The following is a 21,098-nucleotide window of genomic DNA, read 5'->3' on the forward strand; positions in this document are numbered from 1 at the left end:
TTTCTTTGGATAAACTTGGATGCAACTCCTTAACACTCAATAGACCTGAGAACACTTAACAAACGCATCAAAAACATCCTAAAAACATGAAAAGAAAAGATTAAAAAGACTTATTTACAAAAGATAAGCTTGGGGTGTCTCCCAAGAGCACTTTGTTTAAAGTCACTAAGTTTGACTTTGAAAACCTGTTTAACAGGTTGGTGGGTCATCAAGAGGAATTGTTGGAAGCCTCCTCTCTCTTCTCAGAAACCAGGTAATGCTTGACCCTTTGTCCATCCACAACAAAACCCTTTCCATCTTTTTCCTCCAAGACCAATGCTCCATAGCTCCTAACCTCTAGAACCCTGAATGGTCCTGACCATCTTGACCTTAACTTGCCAGGAAAGAGCTTGAGCCTAGAGTTGAACAAGAGAACCAAGTCTCCCACCTTGAACTCCCTTTTTAGAATTTTCTGATCATGCAAGATCTTGGTCCTTTCCTTGTATATCCTTGCACTCTCAAAGGCATTGAGTCTGATCTCTTCAAGTTCATGCAACTGGAGTACCCTCTTCTCTTGAGCTGTCTTAATCTCAAAATTCAACATTTTAACAGCCCAGAGAACCTTGTACTCAAGCTCTACTGGTAATTGGCAGCACTTTCCATAGAGAAGGTTGAAGGGAGATGTGTCAATAGGTGTCTTGAAAGCAGTACTACAGGCCCAAAGAGCATCATCCAATTTCTTGCTCCAATCCTTCCTTGAGTTGCTCACTGTCCTTTTTAAGATGGCCTTGATCTGTCTGTTTAAAACCTCTACTTGGCCACTGGTTTGAGGGTGATATGGACTAGCTATCTTGTGCTTGACACCATGCTTCTTTAGCAGCTCCTCTGGAGTTTTGTTCACAAAATGAGAACCTCCATCACTTATCACTACTCTAGAAACCCCAAACCTTGGGAAGATGGTGCTTTTGAAGAGCTTGACCACCACCTTAGAGTCATTCGTTGGGGAGGCAACAGCCTCAACCCATTTGGAAACATAATCCACAACAACAAGTATGTACTGATTCCCATATAAGCTCACAAAAAGACCCATGAAGTCAATACCCCAACAGTCAAAAATTTCTACTTCCAAGATGGGATTTTGGGGCATTTCACTTCTCTTGGAAATGTTGCCTTATCTTTGGCACTGATCACAGCTTGACACAACCACCTGAGCATCTCTGAACATTGTAGGCCACCAGAATCCTGATTGTAACACCTTGGCCACTGTCTGGAAAGCTCCTAGTGACCTCCATAAGCTGAGCCATGACATTCCTGTAGCACTGGTTGCATCTCTTCCTCAACTAAGCATCTCCTATACAGGTGGTCTTTGTTCAGCACATACAAATAAGATTCATCCCAATGATACCTTTGCACCTCTTTGAATAATCTCTTTCTCCTGTAGGCATCTAGTTCAGGTGGCTCTACACCACAGGAGAAATAGTTAACAGTGTCTGCAAACCAAGGTAAACTCCTCTCTCTTATAGCATCAGCCTGCTCCACCTCCATGTAAGACCTAACAACCAATAGATGCTCTTCAGGAAGTGAATCATCTAGAGGCACATCTGATTTCACTCTCAGCCTAGAAAGATGATCAGCAGCTCCATTTTCAATGCCCTTCTTGTCCTGCACTTCCATATCAAATTCTTGCAGGAGAAGAACCCACCTCAAGAGTCTAGGCTTGGCGTCCTTCTTAGTCATGAGATATCTGAGGGCTGCATGATCAGTGTACACAATGATTTTTGAACCCACAAGATAGCTTCTGAATTTATCAAATGCAAAAACTATGGCAAGCATCTCCTTTTCAGTGGTTGCATATTTCTCTTTAGCAGAATCAAGGGTCCTACTGGCATAGTAAATCACATGAAGTTTCCTGTCCTTCCTCTAACTTGCATAGTCTGAAGCATCAGTCATCACCTCAAAGGGGAAAGACCAGTCTGGAGCCTGAACATTTGGTGCACTGATCAAAGACAAATTCAACCTCTTTGCATAACAGCATTGTCAAAGGCCTAGCTATCCTTGAGAAGTCTTTAATGAACCTCATGTAGAACCCTGCATGCCCAAGAAAGCTTCTTATCCCTTTGACTAAATTTGGAGCTTATTAACCATCACTTCCATCTTTGCTCTATCCACTTCTATTCCAGAGTCTGAGACCTTGTGCCCCAACACTATTCTCTCTTGTACCATGAAGTGGCACTTCTCCCAGTTGAGAACCAAGCTGTGCTCCTCACACCTCTCCAGGACTTGAGACAAGTTAGAAAAAGAAGAGGAGAAAAAGTGTCCATAGACTGAGAAGTCATCCATGAAGACTTCTATCTTCTCCTCAATCAGATCCGAAAAAATAGACATCATACAACGCTGGAAAGTAGCAGGAGCATTGCACAACCCAAATGGCATGCGCCTATAAGCAAATGTCCCAAAAGGACAAGTGAATGTGGTCTTCTCTTGGTATCTTGGATCTATTGGGATTTGAAAGAATCCAGAGTAACCATCTAGAAAACAAAAAAAAGGATGGTTTGCAAGCCTCTCTAGCATCTGGTCAATAAAAGGCAAAGGAAAATGGTCCTTCCTAGAGGCTGCATTAAGCTTTCTATAATCAATACACATCTTGTGTCCAGTTATAGTTCTTGTAGCTATTAACTCATCCCTTTCATTATTTATCACTGTCATTCCCCCCTTCATTGGATAACTTATCTCAGCCTCTACGATTTTGAGAATCTCTTTTTTCACTACCTCTTTTAAGTTGGGATTGAGACGCCTTTGGTGCTCAATGGATGACATAGATTCCTCTTCTAGGTGAATTCTATGAGTGCATAGCGAGGGTGAGATACCCTTTATGTCATCCAAAGAGTAGCCAATGGCTCTTGTATGTTTCCTCAACTCTTCTAACAATTTATGCTCTTGATCCTCTAACAGTTTATCATTGATAATGACAGGATAAGAATCATTGAGACCTAAGAAAGCATACCTGAGCCCCTTGGGAAGAGGTTTGAGTTCCAATTGTGGTGCTTTAGACTCATTCCAATCATCTTCCTAGTTGGCTTGGTCTGGTCCTGACCCATTGCTGTTGTTTAACTGCCCTTGTTCAGACACCATTTCTCCTTGCAAACCCACTTTCTCTTCGTCTTTTGAACCTACACAGGGTACCACAGCGAGATGATGCACCCCGGTGTTGGTTCTAGCTCCCATGGTCTCGTCAAAAACTTTCAACACCGGGCCTGATATAGCCGGTGTCTTGCCTGGTGCAAATCTCTGCGCATTTTCAACCCGTTTTACACCGATTACCGCACCTGGAAGATGCACCTCGGTGTTAAAACTCTCGAAACTCCTTTGTTCCTCAAGCATGTACATCGAGTAAGGCTTGTCCGATGTTGATCCCGGTGTTAACTATTTCTTGTGAAAATTTCCAACACCGAGGTCTATAATGCCGGTGCTGAGCTCGGTGTAACCCCATTCGAACTTGTTGAGCTCGAGACATTCCACACCGGGCTTAAAATAGCCGGTGTCCTGCTCGGTGCTGGTTCTTGCGTCCTTTGGTAATCATTCACACCGTGTTCCACATCGAGATGATGTACCCCGGTGTCAATGATCTCTTGACACTTAGGTGTTTTTGAGCCTCCAAAACCTTCTTCTTGAACTCTGTAGTCCAATTCCATGAAAGATGCTCTGCCTCCCTCTGGTTTGTGTGCATCAAGAAGCTGCTTAAACCCCAAAGTCTCATCTTCTAGATAGCCATACTCACCATGTTCCTTTGTTAGACCTACTTGGAGAGGGTCCTCAAGATTTAACTCCTCCAAAAGCTCATCAGCTAGCTCATCCATGGTCTCTATGTAGAAGCATTGTCCTTCTATGATGGGCTTTTTCATCATTTCCTTGATATCAAACTTCAGCTTTTCTTTACCAAGTTGTAGCTCAATGATGCCACCTCTTACATCAATGATTGCTCCTGCTGTGGTCAAGAATGGCCTGCCCAAAATCAGCGGATCAACAGGTTCTTCATCCATCTCTAGAACAACAAAATCTGTAGGCACTTCAAAACCACCTATCTTGACTGGTAAGTCCTCTAACATCCCAACAGGTAGCCTTACTTATCTATCAGCTAGGACAAGAGAGATTCTAGCAGGTTTGAACACTCTATATCCAAGCTTTCTTGCTATAGAAAATGATATTAAACTGACAGATGCTCCCAAGTCACAAAGACAGCCTGCAAACATCAATGGTCCTATAGCACAAGGGAGAGTGAAGCTCCCTGGATCAGACAGCTTCCTTGGGACTGAACTTCTCTGAATGATGGCACTACACTCATGGCTAAGCACCACCATACCCTGTAGCTCGTTGGTTTTGTTCAAGATAGCATGTTTTAGAAACTTTCCAACTTAGGCATCATCAGAAATGCTTCAATGAGAGGCATTGTAAGTGGTGTCTCATTAAGAGTCTTCTCAAAGAGTGCCCTTGCTTTATCTACAATCTGCTTTTTGAATCTTTCTGGATATGGGAGCTTAGGTTGATAGGGAGGTGGTGGAACATAAGGCTTTTCTGGTTCTGATGGCTTTTCCACCTCTTTGTCTTTCCTTTTCTTTGATCTTTCAGCTTCTTGATCATCCTTTGGGGCTGCCTACCCACCAATTTGATCATTGTCCTCAATGATCACATTGTTGTACTCTAAACCTGGTAGCTCTTTGCCACTTCTCAAGGTAATGGATTTAGCATACTTCTTTGGGTTTGGTTCAGGCTTACCAGGTAAGCCACCTTGGCTTCTTGAAGTGGATGCCTGATTCTGTTTCAGCTCCTTGATGTCTTGCTGCATAGATGCATACTGACTTGTAAACATTTGTTGACCCTGAAGCAGCTGTTGTAGAATCCCAACCATATCTGGCCCATTCTGCTGCTGCTGGTGAACCGGTGCTGACTGAAACAGATGCTGAACCGGCGCCTGCTGCAGAAACTGTGGTGGACTGAACCCTGGTGGTGCTTTTGGCTCCTGCTGATGCTGACTGTAACCCTGATTCTGAAAAAACTGATTCTTAGGTTGAAAGGACCCTTGGAAGTTGTTCTTGGGAACAAAATTATGTGGAGCTTGAGAAGTAGGGTAGACTTGGTCTTGTGGGTTGGCTACATTGGGATTCCTGTAAGAGAGGTTCTGATTGGCATTGACATACTGATATCTTTAGAACCTCTGATTCCCAATATAGTTTAGCTCTTCCTGAGTAAGACCCTCTTCACTGATGTTCTCAAAACATTGAGAAGGTTCCTCAAACTCTCCTACAAAGTGCATTGGCTTTTGAGTGGCCAATAACACCTTGTCTAGCTTGCTTTCAAGTTTTTTAAAGTCCTTCTCATACTTTTGATCTCTTCTTGAACTCTCACTCCTATTGGCTCTATCAAAGTCTTCTCCATATGTGTCATTGCTCATTGCTAAGTTCTCTACCAGCTATAAAGCAGCATGAATCTCCTTCCCCAGAAAGTTTCCATTTGATGCAGTATCCAGTTGATTCCTGATCTTTGGAAGAGCCCCTCTGTAAAGTGTGCTGAGAAGAGAAGTCTCACTAAACCTATGGTTTGGGGACTGGTTAGTGTAACTCCTGAATCTCTCCCATGCTTCACCAAAACTCTCATTGCTATGTTGAGTGAAGCTGGAGATTTGGTTTCTCAGTTTTGCTGTTCTGGAATTGAGAAGAATTTAGACAGAAATGCCTGCTTGCATTGCTCCCAAGTTTGAATGGAGCCTCTTGGAAGATTCTTCTCCCATTGGTGTGCTTTGTCACCAAGACTGAAGGGAAATAATCTGAGTTTGAAGCTGTCCTCAGATACTCCATTTATCTTTGTCAAGTCACAAACTTTATCAAACTGGTCTAAGTGTTCCAAAGGATCCTCCATTGGCAATCCATGGAACTTGGAGTTTTAGACCATATTCAGTAAAGATGCCTTCACTTCAAAATTGTTGTTCTGCACCGGTGGTGCTTAAATCCTTTCTCCATAACGATGAGCATTGGCCCTGTCATTTTCCCTAACAAACACTGGTGGAGGATCTTGTCTCCTTTGAGCTTGATGCTGAGGAATGAAGTGAGCTTGTTGCTCATTCTTATTAGCCTGTTGCTGATTCTGCTGACCCTGCCTCTCATTCCTTTGTGCCATGTTTATATTGACAAAGGTTTGTTGCTCATTTCTCTCAGTTTGAGCCTGATTCTGTTGAGCTCCATTAACATGCTGAGCCTGTTGCTCCTCTTGAGCCTGGTGCTCAATGTCAACCACGTGGTGCTCTCTCTGCTGTTCCATATCAGCTGCTCTATCAGTTTCCCATGGACGTCTATCTCTTCTTCTTCTTGGCACTAAGAAATTGATGTTGTCGTTCAGGGGAAATGGTAAACCACAACTTCTAGACCTTGATCTGGTGTTCATACACCTGAAAACAAAGACAGAATTTGCAAAGTAATCAGTAAACAAAAAGAAAGTACTTGATCTCAAGAAAGTATCTAAGACTAATGCTAGCACACTTTGGCAACGGCGCCAATTGATAACTAGAGGTTTTTAAGCTCTTAATAGGGGTTATCAATCCCTTAGTTGTTGCAGCATAAAGGGTTTATCAATCCAATGTGTGGTAGACACCAGAATATAAGACAGTTTCTTAATTCAAGCAAATGGTAAAGATTGTTGGTGACTAATGCTCTAAACAAGATTAAAATTAGAACAAGGACAAGTAATTAAGAAAATTAAACAAGCAAGCAATTAAACAAGATGAGATGATATGGAATGATGGAAGCATGAGATTCTAGACATGATAGTTGGCTAGGGTGCTTTGGTGCTAAACTAGAAATGCTAATGACAATGATGAAACATGATTCAAATTATTTAAAACTCTAATCAAGCCTTAATCTTTCCTAAGCATCAAGACACAAATCAAGTTGTTTCACATACCCAATCATCAATGGAGATCAAACAACAAGACAGCATTAAGAATCAGTTCTAAAAGATCATTTATGCAAATAACAAGACATCATCATGCAGCTAATGCATAAACCTCTAATACAGCTCTTACAGGAATTTTATCAAACACTTTTGGTGCTTGAAATTCCCAGATTCTAGATCACAAGTGATGTGCAAGGATCTAGCTTAGAGAATAGCTGTTTAGAGAGATGAAAACATGGATCTAGCCCTAAGCACTCCTAATCTAACACTTTAGCACCCTAACATACACATCTAGAACCTCATTAAGTTGACTACTCACTAATCATACTAATCTCTCTTAAACCTTTGCAAGTTGAGTAGATTAGCATGATTAATGGATGGAAATGATGATAGAGATGATAGATAAGAAAGAAGACAGCTTTAATCACACAAAAGGTCTTTGATTTCTCTTGATTCAAACTCACAAAAAATGGATATTTCTCTTCAAAGGAGTTTTTCACAAAAGAGGCAAAGAAAACTCAGGAATAAAGTTTGTCCTTAGGGTAAAACCCTAAAAAAGTATTTATAGTCCTCCCCTAAGTCTCTGGTCAACCCGGGACAAACCGAGTGTTGACCAGGAGAGAAAACACTTAAAAATGCCAACACATCTACACCGAGGTTCACTTGGCCGATGTTGTGCTCAATGTGGATGTGTTGTAAATCCTGTCTTGGATGCTAGCACCGGGGTTTATAAATTCGATGTCATGGCCGGTGTTGAAAGTATGGGTTGGACGATGGAGCTGGCACCGGCTTGCTTCTGGCCGATGTTTTGGCCGGTGCTGTGAAAAGGTTGGAACAGCTGAGTTTACACTGGACAGGCTTTGGCCTATGTCTTGCCCAGTGCTGGGAAAGTGTTGGTTCGCTGGGATAAGCACCGAGGTTCAAAGTGCCAGTGTGGAGGCCGGTGTGGCTGAACTGGTTAATATGGAGCAAACTACACAAAGGTGCTCTTCTCCGATGTTGTGATCGGTGTGGACCTGGAAAGAGATTGGTGCATGGTTTAACTAGAACCGGCGTGCAGTATCCCGGTGTGAACCACGTTGTTAGGCTCAAGATAGCAAAATCCTCAAAGTATGATCAGCACCGAGGTTAGTCTGCTCGGTGTTCATCTCGGTGCCAGGAACCTCTCAGTACTTAAACTATTGTAACATTTTACTCAGCACTAAGAATCCAAATCTTCCAACTCTTGGTGAAACACAACTCACTCAGCTCCAACTTTGGTGAAGAAACCATCGGCACTTGGGAAGTGGAAGGCTCCCCGGACGGCTCATCTTTGCATCGCATCAGAATGGTGAGGAAAACAGCTCTGGACCCTTGTTCACTCCAGAGACGGTATCTTTCAGCACAAAGTTCCAAACTGGATGATTTTAGATGTTCTAGAAATAGCACTCTAAGACCTTGAATCTTGATGAAGGCCCGGGCAACTGAATCGGACTGGAAAGGCATCGTCTCACGCAATCTTTGTGACTCATTGGATCGGTATTGAAACTATAGCGAGACAGGTGTGTCTTCCGGTGAGCTTAACTCTCAGCTCAAATCCAATGATTCCACCTGTTCTTGAACCGTGATCCGATCATCTCCAACTTTGCTGAAGCACCCAACAGCTGAATCGGACCGAAAGGTTCCCCGGACAGCTAATCTTTGGCGCGTATCGGCAGAACGGGTTTTGGCCGAGAGAGTCAGGGCGCAGTGCATGAAAATCACCGAGAGAGCCTTCTCGCGGTGCATGCCATCGCCGACAACCTCCAAAGGCTGATTTTACCATTTTTAAAGCTTCATTCACCATTTCTCTTCTTAGCTTCATCTTTTCAAGTCCCAACAGGTTCTAAATCACCTGTAAACACTCCAAAACATGCAAAACACTCTGAGACCTAATGCAACATCCTAAAACTCTAAAGCAAAGACAAAAATATGAAAATCTATCTAAAATGCATGCATGAGACTCAATATTTGGACAAAAATGCAATAATGAACATGTAAAATATGAGTATATCAGTTAACATTAATAGCATAATGTCTAAATCTGATTCATCATGTTGCATTTCATTTGCTTCCTCTTAAAATATATTTGTTCTTGTTCTTGAATAGTGCTTTCCATGATAATACACCTACAAAAGAAAATTTGTAGTTAAAAAAGTAAACGAAATTGTATTAAGAAATCAAATTAAAGAAATTGCTATAAGTCACGAACACATAAAGAAGTAAAGAAATTTATAAATATTATAACTTCAACGAAGCAACAACAAAGTTTGGTATCATAAACTAGTCCATAATATAATTTTCAAATAATCAAGCATAAGCAAACCCAAAAAGTAAATAAATAAAAAAACATATCACTCAGAACTAATATTGCTTTGAATCCAACCAAAGCGTTCTTCTGGCGATATATCCGTAAACACGTCTTTTATTCCCAATGAGTAGATAAGGGTAACTGCTTTGAATTTCATACGCTGGTTCAAATTAGGAACCTCTTTCATAGCATCCAAACATTGTTTTTCTTTTTCTCAACTTCTCTTTTCTCAGCTTCCAATCTCAACTTTTGCTCTCTTTGTTCAGCTTATTTTTGTTGTCTTTCTTCCCTGTGTTGTGTGATGCTAAGTATCTTGTGGCTCACAGCTATCATAAAATCATTACGATCACTGTTCAGTTCATCGGAATTGCAAAATGATTCCATTCTAGATCTCTTCCGCGAGATAAGTTTTTCTGCACAAACTCTCAAGTTTGTTGCTGAAAATGGTGAAGCATCATGTTCCAGTGGTGATCGTAGCTGAGATGATAATGGAGAGCCATCATCATTGCTCTCATCAAATTTCAAGTTTTCTTTAACTTGACCATCATCAACAAAGTAGGTACGAGCATCTGTAGTTTCACCCAAACCAACTGAAAAACTACCATTAGTGATTGAACAGTCAAATAGAATTTTCAAATCCTCAAACTGATCATTGGAGTCATATCGCATAAACATGTGGTTTGGATGTGCCTGTAAAAAAGTGAGACATATATAACTATGGCATGCATGTAAAAATATATATAATATAAAATAATGAAAGAAAGAAAACTATGATGTGCATGAATAACATATCCATTAAACCAGATCAAGAGCATAATATTTTTTTAAAAAACTGACTATATTCAAACACATACCTTTAAATAATTGCACCATACTTCATCAGGAGCAGTAAATCTTTTCATGACAGGATCTCATCCAAAACCCGAACTGTATCGTAGAAGCTCCATATAACTTTGATACTGAGATTTAAGAAACTTTATTCGGCTCAGATAATTTTTGTGGGTTTTTTGGCATCCAAGTCTCTCATTAAGAACCGGTAATATTTTATGTTTCACTGTTTCCTTATTCATTAGACCACCACCAGAATCACGCCATACACATTGAATTCCCTCCACAAGTAGTTCTATCAATATTTTAGTCTCATCTGGAGTCCACTGACTACATTGTTTATCTTTGTCACCCATTGTAATCTTATTTAAAAGGTTATCATAGTGAGAACAATAAAAAGCATGTTAAACAATCAATCGGTCACACATATTAATTAACCTCAAAACTTTGTATAACTATAAAAACAAAAACAAAAATAAGATACAAAAGAGAGTTTATTTCCTGCTCAAGATGATGATTATAAGAACAATGATGAGTTTTTCTCTACGTCAAAAGTAAATCATTTTTATAATATAAACATGTCTTATTCAAAGATATGATATTTGAAAAACAAGCATATAATATATTCTCTTTATTTTAAACAAAAAAAGAAAAGTTATTAAAAATCTACAACAATCCACAAAGGTTATTACAAGAATCACTGAAAATATTGATAAACAGATTCTTTGAGATTCTGATAACCCACAAAAATATTTGAGATTCTTATAATCCACAAAATCTATCGACTTTTGAAATCTACAAAAATCTTTTTCCAATAACCCCCTCCCCCCTTAGTATCATCACGTAACTGATAATAATTAATCTCATTTTTATATATGACATTAATGTAATATTAATTAATATTAAAATCTTAAATATAAATTGATAGGTGTCATTTTCTCCACTGCTTACGTGTTATAAACTGGAAAGAGTTGATCATCTTTTATATAAGAGACTAGACTTTCTGCAGATTTTTAATTTTTGCTGTGGAAAATAATGTACTTATACATCTAATTTTAATATATATAGTGTGTTACTTTGTAAATATAGTACTTAAGTGTCTTTTTCTATCGCAAATACTTTGTATAAAACTATATTGAAATTCATTTTATGTCATAAATTAACATGTAACACTAAGATGATTTTTTAGATATCAATCACCTTATAGATATTGATATTTGATTTGTATAAAAAAATTAAGAAACCCATGTAGATCGAACATGATTTTCCAATTTTCTTTCATTTGTTGCTTTCCTTTCCAATTTACACTTTTCTTCATCTCTTTTTTCTTATTTAACCCATAACACTGACAAAGAACATCACAACACATTATACAAATAATTTTTTTTTTCTCTTTTATTGTTCCTTATCTTCCCCCGACCTATACTAATCATTTCTCTACCATTTCATCGGCACATCCATCGCCAGAGTTTCATAAAACCCGATGAAGTTTTTCTTTATCCTTTTACAACTCCCGTTATCATATTCAATTTTTGTATCTTTTGCTAGAGTTTCCTAAAAAATTATTTTCCGCCTTTCACGATGAGAACAACTTTTCTACTTCTTTTGTATTTTAAGGTATCTATGATCTAAACACAATTTTTCAGTGTGTATCGATAATTTAATAAGGCATAAAAAATGAGCTTGCCATCTTAATACACAAAGAAATGAACTTTTCATATTTTTCTAATACTTAAAACTAATAAATTTAAAGTTGTGGCACATGTCATTTCTATATTCATTGAAAATGATAAGGTGGCAAGCTGTGGGAGAGAGTTCACCTCTTTTCATATATATACTAGGTTTGTATCCGCGCATACGCGTGGGTTTTGTTTCACATAATATTTTTAAAATATTTTTGTGTTGAGATATACATAATTGCCATGATTCTGCAAGAACATTATATTTAATTGTTTGGTATTATATTTTTTTAAACAAAATCTTTAGCTAACAAAAAAAATATTTTTATGTTTATGACATGCATAATTGTCATGATTCTGCAAGAACCACCCCATACTTCATGTTTCACAATGATATGCAGCTATAATAATATCATACTTGACCCATAAAAATCGCAAAATCTTTGAATGAAGAGAACAATACATCTTTACATTTTTTCATAGAACAAGCTTCGAAAAAGTATTTATGATGTGGATAAGCTAAAAGAAAAAATATCAAATTAGTACAAAAAAATATGAAAAAAGTCTTAGATGAATACCAAAAAGTTAGAAATATTGTTTATTTATTTTTATTAGAAATGTGGAAAGCCTTAATTTCAATGTAACTATTAGTTATGAACATTATGTTAAAAAGAAAAGAAAAGAAAAGTTATGTTAAACCTTGAACTATCGGAACTCTTAAACCTTTAGATGTTGTTTCTCGCAACCTCTTTAAACCGACTTCACATATTTCTAGAGTAAGCCCTAAGATCATAAAATCAAATTTAATTTGTTTTTTTTCCTTCTAGTGAGATTATATTTTTCTAGCAGAATGTCGTGATTAAAAAATTAAAAACAACGTCTTGAACCTAATTTTATATATTTTTTCAGATACAAAAATTAGAAAAGACGAAGAAGATGAAAAGATATGATTGTAAATGTAGATGTTTCTTAAAAAATGGACTGATGAAATTTCTGAAATGGAATTTACACTTAATAAATTGAAAATTAGAATAAATAACATTAAATTTATTTTAAAAATGGACATTTGTTGGTCTTTGGAGTGCTGATGTGGCAAGCTGTGGGAAAGGGCTCACCTTTTTCATATTATGATGATTACTCTTCAAAAAATTTATATGTAGTTTAAACTACTTAAAACAATCATGTGCTTTATCAATCTGTACATCATAATGACCAAGTTGATGAAGGAATTATTTTTCACCAAGATTCTAGAAATAAACTCAATAACCAAAATGGTCCAAAATGATAAATTTTTAAAACATCAAGACATATTAAGAGAATTTACAGCATATAGATAAGTTATAATACCATTTAATTTGTAACAAACGACCAATAGTAAACACGTAAATAAGTTGGCATATTTATCAGTTAATTTGGATTTCATTCTTGTATTTATTTGATATGCTAGCACGATATTACATGGATATGGTATCATATTATTTGTTTAATCATTTTTTTTTGATAATTCAGGGTACATCCTAGACTTATGGAATGTTCGAGACTAATCTCCTGGAGAAGGTGCAGCCCATTGATAGATTCTCTTTCCGGGTATTCAAATGGGCCGAAAACAAGGGTCCATATCTATGTAGGTATCCAAAATAATGTGTTATACTTTTGCATAGCATGTGGATCGAACTTGAAACGTGTTGGCATCCCAAGCCGTAAGTCGTCTCCTTACCACTTGACCTTGAACTTTTTTGAATTATTTACCCATTTTCATTTTCACTAAATCACAACAAGCGTGGAATTATTTATCATTTCATTTTTTCGTTATAATGAGGAGGTTACATCTTCTGATGACTAGGTCTAAACCTTCAAAGTTCCATGAATTGAATCATTTTCATTTGGCCAGTTATGTTTTGTATCTATAAGAAAATGGGGTTATGCAATTCGACAACTACATTTACTCTAAAAAAATCAGTCGGATGGTAAAACTTTGGATCTATCCTTAATTATATAAAAAAAAAGCATGAGGTTTACATTCTCTGTATATTTATAGTTAAATATTGTCATGACTCATGTATTATATTTTACGCATGAAATCTCATGCATATAGTACAATACTAAATTAAATTTCTGGTATTTTTTTTAAAATGAGGTTTAGAGTCTCTGTATATTTATAGCTAAATATTGTCATGTATTATATTTTACGCATGAAATCTTATAAGTAACATTATCTGTTAACAAAAAAAAAAAAACAAAATATCACATACTAACACAAATTTTCTCTCTCCTCGAAAAAGCCTTTGAGAGGCGATTCCCAGATCTACTTTTATTTTCTTTGCCGACAACAAAAAAACATCTCCGATCTTCCTCTCCGGCGCGCGTGGTGGCTCACCGTCGCCGAAGGAGGGACCACGTTGACCTCCTCTTTCATTTGGTTGACTTGTTGTTGTGCTTGGCTGTCGGCTCGGTTGTGGTGTTAAAGTGAAGTTCTCCATCTCCAGCGTGTGTTCCTGGATCGACGGCGGCGGAGCCTCAGCGGCGTTGCTGGGGTTGCGGTGGTGGAAGGCTATCTCCTCGTGGTCATGTGTCTCTCCTCTGTTCGCCTCTTTCTTCGCTGGCGGTTTTCTTCTCTTTGGTGCTCACCAGCGTTTTCCTCCGGCGGTCTCCATTGGCTTTTCTTTGAGAGTCCTCGTCGCCGGTGACGTGCTCTCCGACTTTCCTCAGTGGTGATGCTCGTCTCTCCCCGTTTAAAGTTCCACTCTGCCTTGTTTTGCATATAGTGGTGTTCCCAAGGTGGAGGTGTGGTGGCGATGTAAGCTCTGGTCTCCTCGGCTCCGGCGGCGGTGGTTTGGACCTCGAGGACGGGTTCAATCTCTGGTTCGGTATCTCAGGAGATGTTTTGCTTGTGGCTAGCCTCGGAGTGGTGGCTCTCGTTTTCCCGGCGTGCGCGGCTCCACCTGCTGTGTTTCTTGGCGGTGGCTCTAGGCGGGTGGCTCAGCGGCAGTTTCTCTCGGTTCGTCGGAGAAGCTCCGGTGCCGTCTTTTCACTGTTGTGGCTCAGGTTTTGCGGTAGGTGTGTGTGCTTGTTCTCGGCATTTTTTCAGCAGCTTCGCAGATTGGTCTTCGTCTTGGTTCGTGATGGCTCCGACTTAGTAGTTCGGTGTAGATGGTGGAGCGTCTCGAGACGTGTATTGTAGAGGCGCCGGTTTGTTGTTCGGTTAGGTTGCAACTGTGGAGGTTGGTCCTTATGGAGATTTCGGTTTCTACGGGAATGGTTTCGGAAGTGACCTCTCCGATTACCGCTCAGACTTCGTGGCAACTATGATGTGAACTCCAGCTCTTTGAGCTGCGGCAAATACGGGATGGTCCGTGCTTTAGCACGTGATTGCTGCTTTCTCGTCTTGTTTTGCTTCGGTTTTATCTTTTTTATTTCACTTACCGGTTCTTTGCCTTTCTTTGTGTTTCTGTTGCTTCAATGTCGATTTTCGTTTGTCGTAGATTTTAGTTTTCTGCTTTCTTTGTCGTACCTGTATTCTATAAAAAATTTGAAAAAATTTGGTATAAAATTTAAATTTAACCAAAAAAAAACATTATCTGTTAACCTTGACATTATGTAGGGAAGTAAAAAGGTTAAAATGCAAACCATTGCCTATTATTGTGGCAGTTAGGTTTTGAATGAGGATGCTTATATCTTTTCCAATTTATGAAAGTATAAAAGACAAATTATTCTCTGTCCCGATTAAAAGTTTGCGGTCTGCTGCAATTTCAAATGAATTGATCATTAGTAATTTATTGTATGTTTCATCAATTTTGTATAAGCACGAAAGTAACTTTAGTCCATGAATTAATTTTTGGTGTATTGTATAGTATGTGCATCTTAACAATTTATAAAAGCATGAATGTAACATTACTCCATGAATTGATTATTGATGTATGGTATGTTTATCTCATCAAGTTATAAAAGCGTGAATGTAACTTTAGTCCATGAATTTATTATTGGTGTATGGTATGTTTTTTCTCCTCGTCAATTTTAAAAAGCATGAACCTAAATTTAATATATAATACTTTGTTAGTAATAACTGAATAAATAAATATATGACTTCAAAGAATAAATAGAAATATATTTGACGAATATTCGCAAATGGAAGGAAAGTAGTAGCAAATGCCCTACGATATTCTGACTAAATTTCCCGATGAAATTTTCCTACTAAAAATTTTATAGGAAATTTCCTACCATTTTCTGACTATTTATAATTTCGGACAGCATAGAACCTACTAAAATCTGCTGTTTTTTATAGAAACAGGCATTTCCTACCATTTTCTGATGATATCTTTCGTAGGAATATCTACTATTTTTTTGTAGTGAATGGTCGTAGAATCTGGATTTTAGGACAATCGTTCATTTTAAGATGTCTAGTCAAAAAAATCTTAAACTACTACGTATATCATTATATGATTCTTTTTGTGGTATGCTTATGTCATCGATTTTTAAACATGAACCTAACATTAATACATAATATAACTTTTATAAATTATTGAATACCTAGAAATATATCTGTATGAATGTATGGAAGTAGAATCTGGATTTCACGATATAGTTCATTTTACGATTTATTGTTAAGAAAACAAACTACGATATACATATTTATGTTGACTAGATGACTATTCAAAACAATACGATTGGTTTCTTCTTTTGGTTCATAAATCTGAATTGGTAATATTAAGAAAAATAAAAATAAAATAATCAAATAGTTTGCATCATCCATTAATCCTTATTTTTGGTAATCAGATGATGATCTCGACATTTATCACCCGGCTAATTCTCTCCAAAATGAATATAACCATCAACCCCTTAATAGGCATAAAACATAACATTATATTAACCTTTTTATTTTTTTGTTAAATGGTTTGCATTTTAACCTTTTTACTTCCCTACATAATGTGTCTCACTTTTCAGCTTGGTCTAGATTTAGGTAAATATAATATAATGTTATGTCATTTATTTCATGTCTCGAGAATATATTTTTGGATACGAGGACATTAATTTGAAGTACATTTTTGTTTGTTTCTAATTTTACTTCACTCATATACGCAAGTTGTTACCTCACAAAATGTGATTAAATAAGGTGACCGTCCTACCTACAAATAAAAAATACAATTCGACACGTGTCGATACATTATTGGAATTATACAGTAACGTTTGTCTCCTCACCCAAGTCACTTTAATTTAGGCCATAAATCTGCCCAACTGTAACCATTAAAGACTTATACAATGCATCACATTATTTCCCAACCTTTTTTTCCTTTTCCGTTTCAATCCAATACCTCAAAAAATATATTTTCACCTAACAATTTAATCCAACCATTGCATTTATATTTGTGGATAGGTTCAATCGATGTAAATAAGTGACCATTTGAAGTAATTTGATGTTTTAATTTTTTGCAGATTATAGTTAAAAAAGGCATTGGATCAACTACTTTTCTTTGCTGAGATTGTGTAGTTTATTCAAATCCCAATGTCTTTTACTCTTTGACTTTAGAACCGGTTGTAGGAACATTTCATAGTCCTGTCTTGACACATGTGATTAATTTCACACAGTGGCATTTCCCGTAATTAAATAGAGGATGTAGGGGTGATTAAATACCTCACCACCTATAAATGAAAAGCCAAACACCACAACAAAAAACCCAAAAGACACAGATCTTAAAAAGACAGATCTTAACTTACAGACAAAAACAAAAACACAGAGATGGGTTTGGTTACAGAAGAAGTGAGAGCTAGGGCAGAGAAATACACAGGAGATGAGTTATGCCGCGAGAAGACGAAAGAGTTCCTCAAAGAAGTTTCTATGCCTAATGGGTTACTGCCATTGAAGGACATAGAAGAGGTTGGGTACGACAGAGAAACAGGTGTTGTGTGGCTGAAGCAGAAGAAGAGCATCACCCACAAGTTTGAAGCCATTGGAAAACTTGTCTCTTACGGCACTGAAGTCACCGCGGTGGTGGAAGTTGGAAAGATCAAGAAGCTTACCGGTGTGAAGGCCAAGGAGCTTCTTATTTGGGTCACTCTCAATGAGCTTGCCTTGGAGCAGCCAATTTCTTCAGGGAAGATCAATTTCAGGACACCTACCGGTCTGTCCAGAACTTTCCCGGTTTCAGCTTTTGTGGTTCCTGAGGTTGAGAAGCCTGCACTGGACAAGAACAATGGAACCACTGAGGTTAAAGAAGCTCTTAATGCTTAATTACTTAAACCTCTCTCTCTCTTACTCATTATCTTAATCATGTATTACTATCTGCTCTTGCTGCTTAATTTTCAATATTAATAAGATTTAAGATCCTATTTTCCAGACCACAATAAACCGGAAAATCCTTCAAAAACATATGAACAAACAAAACTCTAGCTCTAATTATATAGATCTGAACCTTCCTGATGTTAACATATCAACAGAAAGCTATAACTTTAACATGACCCATGTGTGTATTTCTTCCTTTTAATAAAGAAAACTCAGCGGTTACTTCATAGCCAACCATTTTCTCAAAGTTTCTTGCAAGCCATGACAATTCATACGACATAAATACAAAAAAGAGAAGTTATGCTATAAATAGGCCAACAACACTTGATCCATTGAAGATGGTTACGATTGTCCTAACACCAAAATTAGCCATACCTGATCTAAAACGAGGTATGGCGATGTTTGTTCTTTAGTAAGTAGGACCACTCTCCATTACTGTATCTATACATAAAGAGATTCGTCCAGTAATGGTAGTTAATCAAGAAAGAGTCTCGGCCATTTTCAGATTCTCTGTCTTTCAACAATCCTTCTTGTCATTTATCTTCACTTTCTTGATCTTCATCCTGAACATCAATCCAATCCAACCAATAACTTAACCACAAACAGAACAAGAGGATATATACAGCAAACGCTCTTTTCTTCAAGTTCCGACTTCTTGATCATGAACTAATGACTCTAAGTCAGGAACATAGCCAGCTTCTCTGGTCTCTTCTATCAGTAAATCCAAGACTGAATACACAGAATCCGCATTAGGACACGATTTATCGCTCACAGCAAAGCTAAAAACCTGATTTTCCACCTCGATCCAGCTCATACCGGCTTCTTTTTTGTTCCCCATCATCTTCATCATCTTCCTCACTCTCGCAAAATCCCCCCATCTGCCTTCTGCTGCGTAGATGTATGAAAGCATCACATAAGTCCCCACCATTCTCGGTTTCAACTCCATAACTTTACTTGCAGCTAATCTGCTTATCAACCCCGTGTGTTTATGAGCTTTACAGGCCCCAAGAATCGCTCCCCACGTGGATTCGTCTGGCTTAAACGGCATCTTCTCAACCAATTCATAAGCCTCACCTATTTTACCAGCTCTTCCAAGCAAATCCACCACACAGTTGTAGATATCTTGATCTGGATTAATACCATACTCGCTTTCAATCACTTTAAAGTACTTCAATCCTTTCTCCACTAGACCAGCATGGCGACAAGCGCTCAGAACCGCCATGAACACTATCCGGTCTGGTCTAATACCCGAACTAACCATTTTGTCGAAAATCTCAACAGCTTCTTCTCCATAACCGTGTGATCCATACCCAATCATCATCGAAGTCCAAGATACAAGATTCCTCCTCTCTGCGATTTCACCAAATACTCTTTGCGAGTCCGGTATGTCACCGCATTTAGCATACATATCGATCAAAGCGTTGGCTAACTCAACGTTTTTGTTAAACCCTCTTCTATAAATCCTTCCATGAAGTTGTTGGCCACAGTTCAATGCCGCTATATTGGCGCAGGCAGCAACTAAGCTAGTGAAAGTGTAACAATTTGGCACAAAGCCTCGAGATTCAAACCGCTGAAACATCATCAGAGCTTCACTGCTGTCTGATCTCTCTAGCTCGGATATTAGAGTGTTCCATGTGATCAGATCTCTATCTTCCATCTCATGGAAATGGCGTTTCGCTTCTAATAAATAACCACACCTGCAATACAAGTCCAATATAGAGTTCATCACCGGAAGGTTAGACTGAAACCCATGTTTAATCACAGATGCGTGAATCTGCTTTCCCGTTGTAACCGAATCAACTGAAGCGGAAGCTCTAACAGCAATCGTTATACAATAAGGCGTCACATCTGCATTCTCCTAACATACAAAACAGAACCAAATGTTAAAACCTGAATCAACCAAAATCATTAGCAATTCACTGAAATGTATTTTTTTTACCAGCAGCATTTGCTTATACATCTTTAAACCGCCAATGCCATCACCCAAATGCGTAAACCCGGTGATTAGAGTAGTCCAAGTGACGTCGTTTTTTACCTTGATACCCCGAAAAATCGAACAAGCAGCCTCCATTGTTGTCGAACAAGTAGCATACATATTCACCAACGCATTGTCAACATACAGAGAACCTTCCATACCGAGTTTAACCACAAACCCATGAACCAAACCACCACAAGCCAAAACCTTCATGTTTCTACAAGACTTAAGGACGCTCGAGAGCGTAAACTCATTCGGGTCAGTTCCTTGCCTGAGCATCTCACGGAAACAATCCCAAGCACGAGCATTGTACTCGGAGGAAGCGTAACCTGTGATCATTGCGGTCCATGCCACAACGTCTCTCTCAGGCATTTCGTCGAACAGTGAGCGTGCTTCTTCAACCAAGCCTTTCTTGAAATAAGAAAGGATGAGATTGGTTGCTAAAATGTGATGCTTCTTGGGTCTGTAAGGAGCGTCCGTGTTTTGATTCGACTCGACGCAAGCGTTGCGTAGTGAGCTTCTGACAAAATTTGGGATTGGTTTAAAGCCATTGGAGCGTACAAGTTTCGTGATGCTCATGGCTTGACTTCAGACCACAACAGTGACTGATCACAGTTTGTGCAGGACTTCTGAGTTCTGTAGTAATTTCACCATCGTCACAACGACAATCCTTCGATTTAGTGATCTCAACAAAAATAAATGTTTTGAAAATAAATAAGTAATAGGGACAAACTGTATTATCACCCTCCACTTCTTCGAACAAATAATTGGTGATTAATTAAAACAAACTTAATTTTTAAAATGTTCGAATACAAATGTTTTACCTACAACGTCTTATTCTTAAAACTAGGGATTAACCAGTGGTGTAAAGCTGGAGATTTTTTTTTTTCCTTCAACTAAGTAAAATAATTTTGTAAAAATAATTATTATTACAAACATTACGATAATATACTGCATATTTTTTTGAATTCAATTTTTTTAAAAATGATTTAGTCCGTATATGGAATCATTTTTATTTTTTAGAAGTGTTAGCATACATTATTTTTCCACATATGCATTCTTTTGTAGATTAGATTTTGTTTTCTCATA

At 37.9% G+C, this 21,098-nt stretch overlaps 3 protein-coding genes, 1 non-coding gene and 1 pseudogene across 4 annotated transcripts; 2 read left to right on the forward strand and 3 right to left on the reverse strand.

Annotated features, from left to right (window-relative positions):
- Positions 1-208: 208 nt before the first annotated feature.
- Positions 209-1,126, reverse strand: LOC112088520. The gene has a single exon (XM_024158866.1). The coding sequence runs from the start codon at positions 1,124-1,126 to the stop codon at positions 209-211; it is 918 nt and encodes a 305-aa protein (XP_024014634.1).
- A 4,438-nt stretch (positions 1,127-5,564) lies between these two features.
- Positions 5,565-5,671, forward strand: LOC112082265. Its single transcript, XR_002896924.1, has one exon. It is a non-coding gene; the product is annotated as a small nucleolar RNA R71 (small nucleolar RNA).
- A 3,622-nt stretch (positions 5,672-9,293) lies between these two features.
- LOC18010322 lies at positions 9,294-10,434 on the reverse strand (annotated as a pseudogene).
- Positions 10,435-17,407: 6,973 nt separating this feature from the next.
- Positions 17,408-18,081, forward strand: LOC18010298. Its single transcript, XM_006392350.2, has one exon. It carries the CDS (start codon positions 17,492-17,494, stop codon positions 17,981-17,983), a length of 492 nt encoding a protein of 163 aa, XP_006392412.1. The 5' UTR covers positions 17,408-17,491; the 3' UTR covers positions 17,984-18,081.
- A 348-nt stretch (positions 18,082-18,429) lies between these two features.
- LOC18010340 (putative pentatricopeptide repeat-containing protein At1g56570) lies at positions 18,430-20,684 on the reverse strand. The gene is made up of 2 exons (XM_006392351.2): positions 19,974-20,684; positions 18,430-19,892 (listed from the first exon to the last, which is right to left on the reverse strand). The coding sequence occupies exons 1-2, from the start codon at positions 20,586-20,588 to the stop codon at positions 18,675-18,677; spliced, it is 1,833 nt and encodes a 610-aa protein (XP_006392413.1). The 5' UTR covers positions 20,589-20,684; the 3' UTR covers positions 18,430-18,674.
- Between the last annotated feature and the right edge of the window lie 414 nt (positions 20,685-21,098).

Source organism: Eutrema salsugineum, unplaced genomic scaffold (genome assembly GCF_000478725.1).
Source record: "Eutrema salsugineum unplaced genomic scaffold, Eutsalg1_0 scaffold_8, whole genome shotgun sequence".
Taxonomy (NCBI): Eukaryota; Viridiplantae; Streptophyta; class Magnoliopsida; order Brassicales; family Brassicaceae; genus Eutrema; species Eutrema salsugineum.

Bases quoted from the DNA above. Each gene is read 5' to 3' on its own strand.
- LOC112088520 (XM_024158866.1), bottom strand. From the start codon at position 1,126: ATGCCCCAAAATCCCATCTTGGAAGTAGAAATTTTTGACTGTTGGGGT.
- LOC18010298 (XM_006392350.2), top strand. From the start codon at position 17,492: ATGGGTTTGGTTACAGAAGAAGTGAGAGCTAGGGCAGAGAAATACACA.
- LOC18010340 (XM_006392351.2), bottom strand. From the start codon at position 20,588: ATGAGCATCACGAAACTTGTACGCTCCAATGGCTTTAAACCAATCCCA. The intron at 19,893-19,973 runs GTAAAAAAAATA...TTTGTATGTTAG, and splicing joins TGTATAAGCAAATGCTGCTG to GAGAATGCAGATGTGACGCC.